This window comes from Prionailurus bengalensis, chromosome A2 (assembly GCF_016509475.1).
Source record: "Prionailurus bengalensis isolate Pbe53 chromosome A2, Fcat_Pben_1.1_paternal_pri, whole genome shotgun sequence".
Lineage (NCBI taxonomy): Eukaryota > Metazoa > Chordata > Mammalia > Carnivora > Felidae > Prionailurus > Prionailurus bengalensis.
In genome coordinates, this window is record NC_057348.1 from 21,880,602 (window position 1) to 21,893,970 (window position 13,369).

Below are 13,369 nucleotides of genomic sequence, written 5' to 3' on the forward strand. Positions count from 1 at the left end.
GGCCATCACTCACCTGCTGAAACCTGGACTTCGCACATGCATATGGCCATGTGGCCCTCATGGCCACGGGATGTCAGCGCTGGCAGAGCACCTCTTGCCCCCTGAGGTTACATGTGGGCTCCTGCAGCCAAGATGTCCCCACTGGAAAGACACTATGACCGTGAGGGACTCTGGTGAGCCTCCAGTGAGGCATGAAGGGGCCAGGAGAGAAGTTGACCTAGGGCTGTACGAACACTTGGCTGGTCAGGTAGAGATACTTGCTGTGCTGTCTGTCTACTCCATCAAGAAACGATATCAGTCACCAGGCATGGGTGTTGGCAGAGGTGAAGGTCCTGACAGAAGCAGCCAGTCTATGTGAGGAGACTGGGCATACAGAGACTCGGACACAGAGAGAACCAGCGTGGGTGTCTCAACACGCATGTGTCTGTGTCTCTGTGTGTGCAGGGACTTGGGGGTGTGGGAAGGCATTCTAAGATCCTTGTTAAGGGGGCAGCCAGGAGTGGGGGTGGGGAGTTTCCCTTCCCACTCTGTTCCTGGGCCATGTGGCTGGGCTGGGTGTGGGCTGGATCTTTTCACTTCCCCAAATGTAATAATACCTCTGGGTAGAGGGTGGGGGCGGGGCTCAGGGGCGGGGCCGTGCCCACACTGGGCAGACAGGTGTCTGGCTAGGCTGCCAGGACTCCCTTGGCCTTGGGGGACCAACCATGGGGGCGGGTTCTGAGTCCAGCATGGCTGGAGCCCGCCCTCATTGACCCCCCACCCCCACCCCTTCCCTACCCTCACCCCTGCAGCTGGACCTGCAACCCCAGGCCAAGGTGTTGATGTCTGTGCAGTATTTCCTGGAAGACATAGGTAAGACCCTCCCTATCTGGGCTGGGGGTGTAAGTTCAGAGGCCAGAGCCAGGACAGAACCTTAGGGAAGCAGTCCCTGTGGGCAGTGTGTCCAGGGCCACCCTGGGAGGGACTACAGGAACGTTACCCTTTCCGGGGCTGGGGCTGACTTCACTACTGCACGGCCGCCAGATTGCAAACAGTCTATGCGGGGTGAAGACGAGGCCAAGTTCCCAACAATGAACCGCCGTGGAGCCATCAAGCAGGCCAAGATCCACTACATCAAGAACCATGAGTTTATTGCCACCTTCTTCAGACAGCCCACCTTCTGTTCTGTATGCAAAGACTTTGTTTGGTGAGGGCTGGCTGTGCCTCTTGAGAGTGGGGTCTGGGGAGGGAGGGCCCCACACCCAGAACTCACCCTGCCTGGGGATTTGCCTTTCAGGGGTCTCAACAAGCAAGGCTACAAATGCAGGCGTAAGTGTCTCCACTGCCCGGTCTGTTTGCACACGTGTGTCTGCCAGTACCCGCGTGCGTTCTCAGGAAAGCCCATGTCCCTGTGCAGGGATCACATGTCTAGACTCTGTGTGCTTGCATGTGTGCATGTGAGATTTTCCACGTCAGAGTGTCTGTGTACGAGAACCACACTCAGTGGGTGCATGAGTGGGCTTGCTCTGGCTCATGAAAGCCAGTTCTCTGTGTCTTTTCCCAGGCTTTGGCGCAGTATTTACATAGAAATCAGCCAATGCTACTTATCACGGCTCTTTTCCCCTGCAGAGGCTATTAGACCTTTTACAGTATACCCTTGGCTGCACATGTGCTTCTGTTTAGACATGTGTGTATATGGGTACACACATATAAGACACCTCCACAGTGGTGCTGGTTCTGAACACAAGCTCTGGGGGCACCTGGATGGCTCAGTCAGCTAATCGTTCAACTTCAGCTCAGGTCATGATCTCATGGTTCATGGGTTCGAGCCCCACGTTAGGCTCTGTGCTGACAGCTCAGAGCCTAGGGCCTGCTTCAGTTTCTGTGTCTCCCTCTCTCTCTGCCCCTCCCCTACTCACGCTCTGCCTCTATCTCAAAAATAAATAAAAAATAAAAAATTAAAAAATTAAAAATTAATTTTAAATTAAATTTTAAAATAAATTTTAAATTAAATTTTAAATTAAATTTTAAATTAAATTAAAAATTTTTTAATTTATTTAAAAATTAATTTAAAAAATCAAAAATTAAAAAAAAATTGAGCACAAGCTCTGGAGCCAGATGGCCTGGGTTTGAATCCTAACTCTGCCACTTCCTATTTGTAGGGCCTTAGAGTGACTTAACCTTTCTGTGCCTCAGTAAAATGGGGATAATAGCCTTTATGAAGATCAAATGGGATAAAATATATAAAGCGGCAGTTTAGGTGACTGGCACATAGTAAGCATTTTATATAGAGAGCGTATTGTCATTACGCAGAAGTGTGTATATTCTGGTGTCTTTGTGGTGGCGTGTGTGTGTGTGTGTGTGTGTGTGTGTGTGTGTGCATGTGCATGCATGTGCATGAGAGAGCTTAGGACCCGTTTGCTGTCCCAAGCATAGCAGAGAGACAGGAGGCTCTCTGCCTGTAGTCCTCTCACTGCAATACTCTGTGCCCTCATTGCTGCCCCCACTGCCCACTAGGACCCTTTGAACCTTCCCTAATCTCTGAGATCCTCCAATTGGCCCACCCTCCCTGCTCCTCCCCTTTCCAGGCCCCTCCTACGAGGCCAGGCAGGAGGAGAGAAAAAGCAAGCTGTGGGCCCCAGGCGTCTGTGGGGTGAGGGTGTGGGCGAGCAGGGAGAACAGTGGCTTTGTATAGAGGGCTGGACTGGGCCAGCGGGCGCCAGCTCACAGCTCTGCCCCTCCTGGTGCCTTCCCATCCCCCTCCTGGCCTGTGCCTCCTCAAGAATGCAACGCTGCCATCCACAAGAAATGCATCGACAAGATCATCGGCCGGTGCACCGGCACCGCAGCCAACAGCCGGGACACCATAGTGAGGCTGGGCCCAGGGCGGGGGACCTGGGGGGGCTTGGCCAGCTGGGAGGGATTTGGGTTCTCCCCACCCCTTCCCTGTGGAGCTTGCCCTTCTCCCCATTTTTCTTGGTTGCCTCCTTGGACTTCCAGATTGCCCAGTTCCTGCACCTTCCCCCCTGCCCCCCCTACCCCATGGCCCAGTGGAGCCCTTTTGAGCATCTTGCCATGCAAGGGGTTGAGGAGAGCTAGGGGTTGAGGAAGGAGCTAGAGCTGGCATGTGACCCTCAACCTGTGACACTCTCCTTCCCAGTTCCAGAAAGAACGTTTCAACATCGACATGCCGCACCGATTCAAGGTTTACAACTACATGAGCCCCACCTTCTGTGACCACTGTGGCAGCCTGCTGTGGGGGCTGGTGAAGCAGGGACTAAAATGTGAAGGTGCGTGCCACCCAGCTCCGGGGACTAGGGCTGGGCAGGAGGGCACTCCCAGCTGGTGCCTGCCCACCCAGACCTCCTAAACTCCCACTAACTAATGCTGCCTTTGCCCCGCTGCTGGGGAAGGCCTCGATGTCCCCTCCCCACTGGCTTCCCCATTTACCTGCTGTGTGACCAGGAGTCCCCACTGCTCTGAGCTCAGTGTCCTCAAGTGGAAGATAGGGGTAAGAGTAGAGTAGGGCCCAGGGAATCACTGAGGGACAAGCAGGCGGAAGGTGTTGAGCAAACATGTTTCACAGACCCCTTCCCTGGCCCCAGGCTTTAGTGAGGCAGAAACAGGAGGCCCCCTGAGAGGAAAAGTGGCTTGTCTAGGTTGCCCTAGACATTCTTTGAAGGGTTTAGAGTTAGGTCTCCTATCTTGTGCCTTTTTTTTCTTTTTCTTCTTTAAATAATGAAAGATTTAAAGCACTCACGATGGCTTCAGATGCATTTTTTTTTTAAGACCAGAAACCCAGCAGTCTCCACCAAAGCCCTGCTTCCTCCTGCTCCCTCCTCCCCTCCTCCTCTCCTCCCTGCACTTGGCTGAGCCCGGGGGAACGGGGACAGTTCTCCCAGAGCCTGCCGGCAGCCTGTCAGGCCCTGCCTGAGCGGGGGCCCTGATGGCCCTGTGTCTGCTTCACCCCAGACTGTGGCATGAATGTGCACCATAAGTGCCAGAAGAAGGTGGCCAACCTCTGTGGCATTAACCAGAAGCTCTTGGCTGAGGCGTTGAACCAAGTGAGCCAGGTAGGCAGACACGGTGGGAACCCTGGACACAAGGTGGCAGGATTGGGGGTGGGCCGTCAGGGCTCATGCTACTATTAGGGAATCTGAGCCTGGGGGTGGGGAGTGGGTGGGCAGCATTTGTGTTCATGACCCCACTTCTGGAAGATGTAGTCCAAGAATTAGCAGAAGGTGGTGGGCTTGTTCTCATATAAGAAATTATTCAAGTGGTTGTGTACTTGGTGAGCCCGGAGGACCACAAGGTTGGAATGCTTGGAACTAAGAGCCCTTATTGTGTGTATGTTTTATGTGTTGTGTATGTTGTGTGTTTGGGTGTGGGTGGAGCTTGAGAAATGCCATAACACTTTAAGGTAAAATTCTAGAATCAATTACCAGTGAAGGCAACACAAATAATCCATTGAGTAAGTGGTGGGAGGGTTCAATGTACAAAATTTTCTTTCTATTCAGTGCCTTCCAGGCCATCAAGGTATCCCTGTGCTACAGGGTGTGTGTGTGTGTGTGTGTGTGTGTGTGTGTGTGTGTGTGCGTGCGCGTGTGCGCGCGTGCGCTCCCTGGAGTCCTGGGCTTTGCCCCTGCTGTCCCCCATTGGTTTTGAGAGTGGAGTCATGGATGGTTGGGGTCCTCCTTCTTGGCTGAGAGTTCTGATCCTGGTATGACTGACTGGATGTCTCCCTAACCTCTACCCTCTCCTCCAGAGACCCTTCCGGAAGTCAGAAACAGAGCCTGTTGGGATCTACCAGAATTTTGAGAAGAAGCCAGAAATCTCTGGAGAAATTGTCCCAGGTGAAGCTGGGCCCATTTACCCCCAGAAAGTTCCCACTCCCCACTAGGACCCAAGATGGGACCCAACCTCCCTCTACTGTTGAGACCTGAAGGGAGACACCACCCCTGGAGAGGGAGTCCCTTCCTCTTTGAGGCCCCTTACTCCACCCCACCTCTTGGCCCCAGGGGAGGGGACTCAGCAGACAGACACCTGAGTCTAAAGTGCCATCTCTTGGGCAGACAATGGGACCTACGGCAAGATCTGGGAGGGCAGCACCAGGTGCAACATTGAGAACTTCACCTTCCACAAGGTCCTGGGCAAAGGCAGCTTTGGGAAGGTAAGGGGCTGTTTGGCCCTGGGGCAACTCAATGGACCTGGACCCAGGAACCCAGGAGCCCAGGGGCACCTGCATCCCACCCTACCTGGCTTCTTCCTGATGGGGTGCGGTTGTGGTGTCCTAGCTTTTGGCCTGGCCTTCCCCCGCTCGTCATCCTGCCCACCCATCAGGTGCTGCTTGCAGAGCTGAAGGGCAGGAAGGAGTTCTTTGCGGTCAAGGCCCTCAAGAAGGACGTGGTTCTGATCGATGATGATGTGGAGTGCACCATGGTGGAGAAGCGGGTGCTGGCACTCGCCTGGGAGAATCCCTTTCTCACCCACCTCTTCTGTACATTTCAGACCAAGGTACCCAGCCCTTCCACTGTCATTGTGTCTGGAGCCACAGCCCCCCTTGGCCTCCCAGCGGGGCCATGTCTCCCCTGCTTGTGTCCTCCAGGGCAGAGTTGTCCCCTACTTCCTTCCGCCCTTGGTAGCCCTCAGTAGAGTTGCTTCAGCCCTTTTCTGTGCCTCTGCTCACCGCTCTTTCCACCCCAGGACCACTTGTTCTTCGTGATGGAGTTCCTCAACGGGGGGGACCTGATGTACCACATCCAGGACAAAGGCCGCTTCGAGCTCTACCGTGCTACGTATGTGAGGGACCTGTGGGGGGAGGAGCCCTGCTGGTCTGCCCTCTTTTCCTTCTTCCCTGTCCCTGGAGAAGCCAGCCTGGGCTAGAGCTGGGCTTGGAGAGATTTGGGGTGCCTGGGGCTGTCCCCACCATATGGGAAGCCACGGGTGGTGAGTGAGCTCTGGCTGACAGCACAGCACAGGCGTACTGGGGTCCTGTCCCCTGCTCCTTGAGCCTCAGCCTGGGCAGCCTTGTAGATGGTAATGCTGTACAACACAGGACCCTGGTGTGTGGCCCCCAGACTAGTATGTACCCCTTCCCAAACTCTGGTGTGTGTGTGTGTATGTGTGTATGTCTGTATAAATGTATACACTCATGACAGAACTGTCTCATTTGGAGCTTTTCCTTAATAATTTTCTTTTTGGTTGCCAGGCCCCCTCCCCCTCTTGCCCGATACAAGATGTGCTTAATCAGACCCAGGTGGCCCATGGGATTTTTTGCAGCATTTCCTGACCCTGGGGATAGGGGTGAGGGCCCAGGAAGAAGCAGGAGTTGGTCATGGAAATCCCAGAACACTTCGTCTCTCTCTGTCATCCAGGTTTTATGCAGCCGAGATTGTCTGTGGACTACAGTTTCTACACAACAAAGGGATCATTTACAGGTATGAGGAGGGAAGTGGTTGGGAGCCTTTCAGGAGGGAAAGCTCCAACCCATCATATCCCCCACAATGCTCTGAGTGAGGCCCAGCCCAGCCATGACCCTATCTCTGCTTAGAGTCCGTTGTTAGTTGGGTGTTTGCCTAAACCTCCTACTCCATTGCTGGGATTCCTGTGGCCCCTCTGCTGAGGCTGGCCCAGCTCCAGGCACTGGGGACTCATTGCCCATACTTGGTTCCACTGGTGGGAGTATGCACTGCCTGGTAGTGTCTCCCTTCCTTGGAGCAATCGATCTTGCTCCGAGGCCCCATCTGAGCAGTCTAAGCTTCCATCAGTAGGGACTGGTTCCATCAATTCTCACCCAATAAATGACAGTCCCGTCCTGCAGTGGATTAGTAAGGACCCATCAGAAAGGCTGACTGTGCACTGATGTGGGACGGGGCTAAGCTACGTTGCCAGGTGGGTTACTAATCCGTGGGACAGTGTGCCTTGAATATTAGGATTCAGGATTTAGAAGGTGGGGGCGAGCGGCACATGGTGATGTGCTTGTCCGTGCCTGGGATCGCTCTGGGTATCGAGGTTAGGGAAAATGGACTTTGTGCTGTTTGCCCTTCTCTGGTACTTGTTACCGTGTGCATAAATTACCTCCTCCAACCACAGACTGTGTAGAGCAGATGTGGTCCCTGCCCTCATGGAGTCAGACCAAACTGAGCTCGGGGCCGCCTCCACTGCTGACCAGCTAGGTGACCCTGGGCAAGTGACATCACTGCTCTGAGCCTCGATTCAGGCTTTAGGAAGTAGGATGGTGTATATCCAGCATGTAGCACACCAGCAGGTGTTTTGCAGGGAACACCCGTTTTTAGCACGTCTTTCTCCTTCTGCATCCTTGCCTCTTTGTTATTCCCTTGTCCCTTTGGGAAGATTCCTAAGCTTACAGGGTTGGAAATGGGGCCATGGGGGCTGAGGGGAGAGGAGGGGGGATTGGTCCCTGATGACTCCCTTTCCCACACCATCCTCTCAGGGACCTCAAGCTGGACAACGTGATGCTGGACCAGGATGGCCACATCAAGATCGCCGACTTTGGGATGTGCAAGGAGAACATCTTCGGGGAGAAACAGGCCAGCACCTTCTGTGGCACCCCTGACTATATCGCCCCCGAAGTGAGTGGGCACCGTCCCAGCCACCAGCCCAGTGAGATACCTTGTCTCAGTGGGGGTGGGGACTGTGATGTCTGAGCCACAGCTAGGAGGGTGAAGAGGCCTGGTGGGTGCTGCTCATGCCCTGCAGCACCTCTCAGCTCCTGCACCCCTTCTCCTGTCCCAGATCCTGCAGGGCCTTAAGTACTCATTCTCCGTGGATTGGTGGTCCTTTGGAGTCCTTCTCTATGAGATGCTCATTGGTCAGTCCCCCTTCCATGGTGACGATGAGGACGAACTGTTTGAGTCCATCCGTGTGGACACACCACATTATCCCCGCTGGATTACCAAGGAGTCCAAGGATATTCTGGAGAAGGTGGGAGGCCCCGGGCTGGGCTGGCTGGGGCAGGGGTCAGTACACATTCAGATCGTGGGATGGCCAGAAGCCCCTCATCTCTGGAATGGTAGCCTCACTGATGCTCTGGTCCTAACACACCGGGGGGTATCGCTCGCTCTCCGTGTTCCCGGGAGCTCCTGAGTCCACTGCGCCGAGTCAGCCTGGTATGGTGATTATGAGCTCAGGGTCATAAGCTGAAGCTCAACTGAGTCTGTCTCCTTGTCTGCAAAATGGAGGCTACAGGGGAAACTGCCTCACAGAGTTTTTGGGAAAAAAACCATAAATGAGTGGTGCTCAGGTCTATGCCAGGCAGACAATAAACACCCAATGAACTCTACTGCTTTTAAGCACGGTCCCACCAGCAGGAAGTCCTGGCAGCCCTACTCCATGGACTGTCATCTCTGAGGGGCCCAGCAGTGCAGCGGGGTCAGAGAGGACCCTCTTGGCTCCAGGGGCCCTGGGTTGTGCTGCTGGGTTGGACTAGACCCGCCTGGGCACGCCTGGGCCTGCTCGGGGGGTTTGTGGAGGCTCTGGCCTCCCTGCAGCCCTCAGGTGCTAACCAGGGCCCCTACTGGGTTGCAGCTGCTTGAAAGGGATACAACCAAGAGGCTGGGAGTGACAGGGAACATCAAAATCCACCCCTTCTTCAAGACCATCAACTGGACTCTTCTGGAGAAACGAGCCGTGGAACCGCCCTTCAAGCCCAAAGTGGTACGTGATCCCACTCCCATGGGGGCCCCTACTAGATGCTGCCCTCCGCTGCCTTCCTGTTGGGCATCTCCTTTGCTCTGCTTCTCTCTTGCTTCATTTACATGCCTTCCTCCTGTCCATTCTGCCAGCAAACCTGCTTTCCCGGCCTCACCTGCACATTCGGTCACAGCCTCTACCCTTGTGTTCTCACCCTCTCTCTCCCTCACTCAGTCAGTCAAGAACAGTGGGAACTGCAGATCCAGACATTCTTTAGGGCCCCCTGTATGCAGGCGACTAGGCTTTGGGAATCAGAGTTAAGACCTTGCTCCCTCCCTCCCATCTGTCTTCCAAGAAATACTGGAAATGCTGGGAGCCTGCTGGCTGCCTGTTGAGTGCCTGATGGGTACCGTGTTGAGCTGCACTCCCAGGCCCAGAGCCAGAGAAACTCCAGCCCCTGGGGGAGATCATCACTTGCACACTGATGATCATTTGTGATAGGAAACGACAGTACGAGAGCTGCCACAAGGCCACACATGGCCAGTTGTCACTGGGCGGGGGTGGGAGGGTCTGTCAGCAGGAGCCCAGATGTAGAGAACAGAGTGGGTCTGAGAAGAAGTGGGGTATGGGCAGGGTGGGGAGACTAGGCCAGGCAGAGGGCAGCTTCGAGGCATTCCAGACAGAGGAGGAATGTTCACACAAAGGCCCAGAATCTACAGAGGCCACCTAGGAGCCAGCAGGAGAGCAGAGGCAGGTTGGGGCCAGAATTCTTAGGTAAGAAGTTAGACTCTGTAGCCCTTCTCTGACCATAGCTCTTCCCTCTCGCTCCCTTTGTCTCTGTCAGGACACACTGCCCCCAGGCAGGCAGCATGTGTAATGTGCCCCACATTTGTGTTTTGTCACCAGAGAGCATCGCCCTTGCTCCAGGGGTCTCAAACTCGGGGGCCCCTGGGCTGGGCACCGTATCACCAGGCCAGGCCAGCTGTAGGAAGGCCACACAGCCTGCTTTCAGTCGCTCGCTTTTGCTAGAAAGAGGGGCCGATTTATTTCTCTGCACTAGAAAACACAGGGCAGGTGTGTAGGTCAGCAGGGCCGTCAGTGGGAAATGATGGGGCCTCTGGCGAGCTGTCCGAGGGGCTTCAGTACCAAGAGTGGACCTCCCGGGAAATGGGGCCAAGGCTGTTTGCTCTGCCAGTTTTCAAAAGAAGCCAGAAATCTGGGTTTTTATGTCAAATTGTCCAATTTTAAAATAATTAGCTAGGGGCGCCTGGGTGGCTCAGTCTGTTAAGCGTCCAACTTTAGTTCAGGCCACGATCTCGCAGTTCGTGGGTTTGAGCCCTGCATCGGGCTCTGTGATGACAGCTCGGAGCCTGGAGTCTGCTTTGGATTTTGTGTTTGCTCCTCTTCCGCTCATGCTCTGTCTCTCTCTCTCTCTGAAAAACAAATAAACATTATATATATATATATATATATATATATATATATAATTCTTTTAAAAAATAAAAAATAAAATAATTGACTCAAATCCCATTAAAACCCAGTACCAGTCAAAATGATTGCACCTACCTGCTCAGTTTGGCCTGAAGGCCACCAGCCTGAGATCTAGTATCATTCCATTGTATCCCCAGAAGCAGACTTGGCAAACTTTTCCTGGAACAGGCTGGTGCTAAATATTTCAGGCTTTGCAGGCCAGTCTCAAAGCAGCCATAGAAGATTTATCAACGAATGTGTATAGTCTTATACTAATAAAACTTTATTTATAGGCACTGAAATTTGGATTTCATTTAAATTTTACATATCATGAAATACTAATCTCCTTTTGATTTTTTCCCCCTAAACATTAAAAATGTGAAAGCCATTCTTTTTTTTTTTTTTGAAGCCATTCTTAAAGCTTTTGGTGGGTGGGGTTCGCTCACAGACTGTGGTTTGCTAGAACCCTGTTCAGGATGATGCCCACCTCTCCTTATCCAGGCCCAGAGTTCCTTGATGGCTTCCTTTATCCCCCCTGGTGAGATAGCACCCACTATCCAGCTGGGATCCTCTCAGGCTCTTGGGAGAGACTCCCTTTTCTGTTCTTAATAAGGCTGGCTCAGGGCATCTGGGTGACTTAGTCAGTTAAGCATCTGACTTCAGCTTAGGTCATGATCTCACAGTTCACAAGTTTGAGCCCTGCATTGGGCTCTGTGCTGACAGCTCAGAGCCTGGAGCCTGCTTTGGATTCTGTGTCTCCCTGTCTCTCTGCCCCTCCCCTGCTCATGATCTGTCTCTCTCAAAAATAAATAAACATTAAAAAAAAAAAGTAAAATAAACATTAAAAAAAAAAAAAAAAGGCCAGCTCTGGTCTGGCCCAGCACTATGGGGATTCTGAGGTGTTTGGGATGCAGTCTTGGGAACTCAGGAACCTTTGGACGGCCACCCCTTGGGTCCCACTCACTTGCCCCTGCATTCTGCCCACAGAAGTCCCCTGGAGACTACAGCAACTTTGACCAGGAGTTCCTGAACGAGAAGGCACGCCTCTCCTACACCGACAAGAACCTCATCGACTCCATGGACCAAACTGCATTTGCTGGCTTCTCCTTCGTGAACCCCAAATTTGAGAGACTCCTGGAAAAGTGAGACTTCCAGACATGCCCCCCAACCCTCCCCAGCTGAGGAGCCTGCGTCAGCCAGCACGGCCTGCCCATCCAGCCCGAGGCAGAGCAGACTGGGCGTCCCCCTTCATCGGTACCTGCCCGCCCCCCCACCCCCAACAATGAGCAACAGTGTGATTGTCTGATTTCTGCTGCTGCCACCCCCTTACCTCCAGGAGGGGCCTCAGCTCCTGTCTGGCTGGGCTCTTATGGTACTTCTGTGAACTATGTGTGAATTTGCTTTTCCTCTGCCATCAGAGGGAAATTGTAAATCCTGTGTTTCATTACTTGAATGTAGTTATCTATTGAAAAAATATATTATACACACACACACACACACACACACACACACATATATATATATAATAGGCTGTATATATTGCTCAGTATAGAAGAAACATATGAGGGACTGGTGATCTATTGATTTTTTAAAATATATATGTATATATATACACATATATACACAGATACATATATGTGACCACAAAAAACAAAAAAGAGCACAAGCTGTTTGAACCACCAGGTTCTTTTATCTGTGTGTCTGAATAAACACCAAATGGTACTGACCTGGCTGTCGGGACACATTTGTCCCAGGAACGCTGGTGGCCGCTGCTCCCACTTCTGGAAGCTCTATCCCGGAAGCTAACTGAGCTGTTAGCTGCAGACAGAGACGCCTAGGTTTTCATGCAAATGTGTTTGTATTTATGGGTTTCCTGTGCCTCTAAGGCCCTGGGCCTAAAGCAGAAACCTTTTTTCTGGGTGGCTGAAGGGAGTCCTGAATGTGTCTGTGGGGCGATGGGAGGAGGTAGGACCCACCACAGGCTGTGTTAGGAGAGCGAGGGCCAGTCTGGAAGAGCAGAGAGACATGAGCAAAGGCTTGGAGGCTGGCCCGGACTGGGGAGGACAGAGAAGAGGAAGGAAATAGGGCTGAGGCTTCAGGCCCATCTAGATTCAAATCCCAGCGTAGCCAAAAGACATGGGCCTATCACTTAATCATCTTCAGGCTCAGCTTCCTCAACTGTAAAATGGGGACAAGGCGAGGTGATAACTAGATGGAACTCTGTATCTCATCGCTATTTTTCCCTGTCCCTGCCACAGAGAAGTCTGTGTTAGAGTTCTAGAATCTACTTCTCAAGAGTCCTTGCCTGCCTGGGGAAGGGGAGGGGAGCAGGATGGGAGAAGAAGGATGAGAACATGCTGAGCAGCTGCATCGGGGTTGAGCACCATGCTCCAGTGTGCCTGCGGTGTAGTGAGGACACTGGCTCCGAGAGACAAAGGTGGCGACCAGTGACCCCTGAGCATGGGCAGCTCTCCCTTACCGCCACCTCGGTGTTTCCCTCCCTCTGGCTTCCCATTTCTTCCTCTCAGCCTCTTTCCCTACTCCTCCCCCCTTCTCTGCCACCCCCCCACTCTGGGCCACAGGCCTGAGGCAGGGCCTGCCCTCCAGCCCCCCTGGTCCAGCCCCTGGCCCTTCATCCCTGGAGGTGGGCAAAATGCCCCAGTGCCTGATTGGTTGGCCCTGACAGCCGGGCAGCTGACTTCCAGCAAGTTCATTTTTCTGGGCTGAGGTACAAGTTTCCAAGGCTGGAGAGAGGTGGGATGAGGTGGGGCTGGTGCTGGCCAGGGGAGGGGGCTGTGGGGATGGGGGCAGCAAACTCTCCCCAGAAAGACTAAAGGCCCCCTCCCCTCTCCATCCACCAGCCGTACTTTCTGGAAAGCAGTCGTTGAATGCCCCCTCTGCTGAACAGCAGTGAAAACCCCCGAAGTGGGACTCACGGTCAGGTGGAAGAGACAGCGTGGCATGGGCTGTGCTGGGGGATCCCGACCCCCAGCTGCAATACACACAAGGCCCCGAGAGACTCCATGGGGCTGTGCAGAGTGAGTTTAGAACGAAAGTACAGTTGGTGTTTGAACTCCAAGCCTCTCTCCATTGTTCTGCAGCTCCAAGGCAGAGCCTTGCACCGAGAGCCCCAGCTTCCTCCTGTGTGGAGTGGGGATGAGTGGTTTATCAGTCAGAGGCAGCAGAGGGTGATGGGAAGAATGTGGTGCTGAGAGTCAGGAGCCTGGAGTTTGAGTTTCACTCTGCCATCCACGAGGTTTTTCATTGA

General features: G+C 53.4%; 2 protein-coding genes across 3 annotated transcripts in view; one reads left to right on the forward strand and one right to left on the reverse strand.

Annotated features, from left to right (window-relative positions):
- The window catches only part of PRKCD (protein kinase C delta), a 29,722-nt gene extending 17,895 nt beyond the window's left edge, over positions 1-11,827 (forward strand). Inside the window, exons 5-19 of the mRNA XM_043587634.1 lie at positions 792-852; positions 1,024-1,186; positions 1,277-1,308; positions 2,763-2,848; positions 3,140-3,269; positions 3,952-4,052; positions 4,745-4,832; positions 5,052-5,149; positions 5,320-5,493; positions 5,683-5,774; positions 6,354-6,416; positions 7,433-7,571; positions 7,735-7,923; positions 8,527-8,655; positions 11,089-11,827. Coding sequence (XP_043443569.1) covers positions 792-852; positions 1,024-1,186; positions 1,277-1,308; positions 2,763-2,848; positions 3,140-3,269; positions 3,952-4,052; positions 4,745-4,832; positions 5,052-5,149; positions 5,320-5,493; positions 5,683-5,774; positions 6,354-6,416; positions 7,433-7,571; positions 7,735-7,923; positions 8,527-8,655; positions 11,089-11,247 — 1,704 coding nt within the window. The 3' untranslated portion in view covers positions 11,248-11,827. The remainder of the gene's footprint in view (positions 1-791; positions 853-1,023; positions 1,187-1,276; positions 1,309-2,762; positions 2,849-3,139; positions 3,270-3,951; positions 4,053-4,744; positions 4,833-5,051; positions 5,150-5,319; positions 5,494-5,682; positions 5,775-6,353; positions 6,417-7,432; positions 7,572-7,734; positions 7,924-8,526; positions 8,656-11,088) is intronic.
- Positions 11,828-12,629: 802 nt separating this feature from the next.
- The window catches only part of TKT (transketolase), a 45,027-nt gene continuing 44,287 nt past the window's right edge, over positions 12,630-13,369 (reverse strand). For both annotated transcript variants that reach the window (XM_043587638.1, XM_043587635.1), the window contains one exon: positions 12,630-12,641. The gene's annotated coding sequence lies outside the window, so the exon portion shown is untranslated. The remainder of the gene's footprint in view (positions 12,642-13,369) is intronic.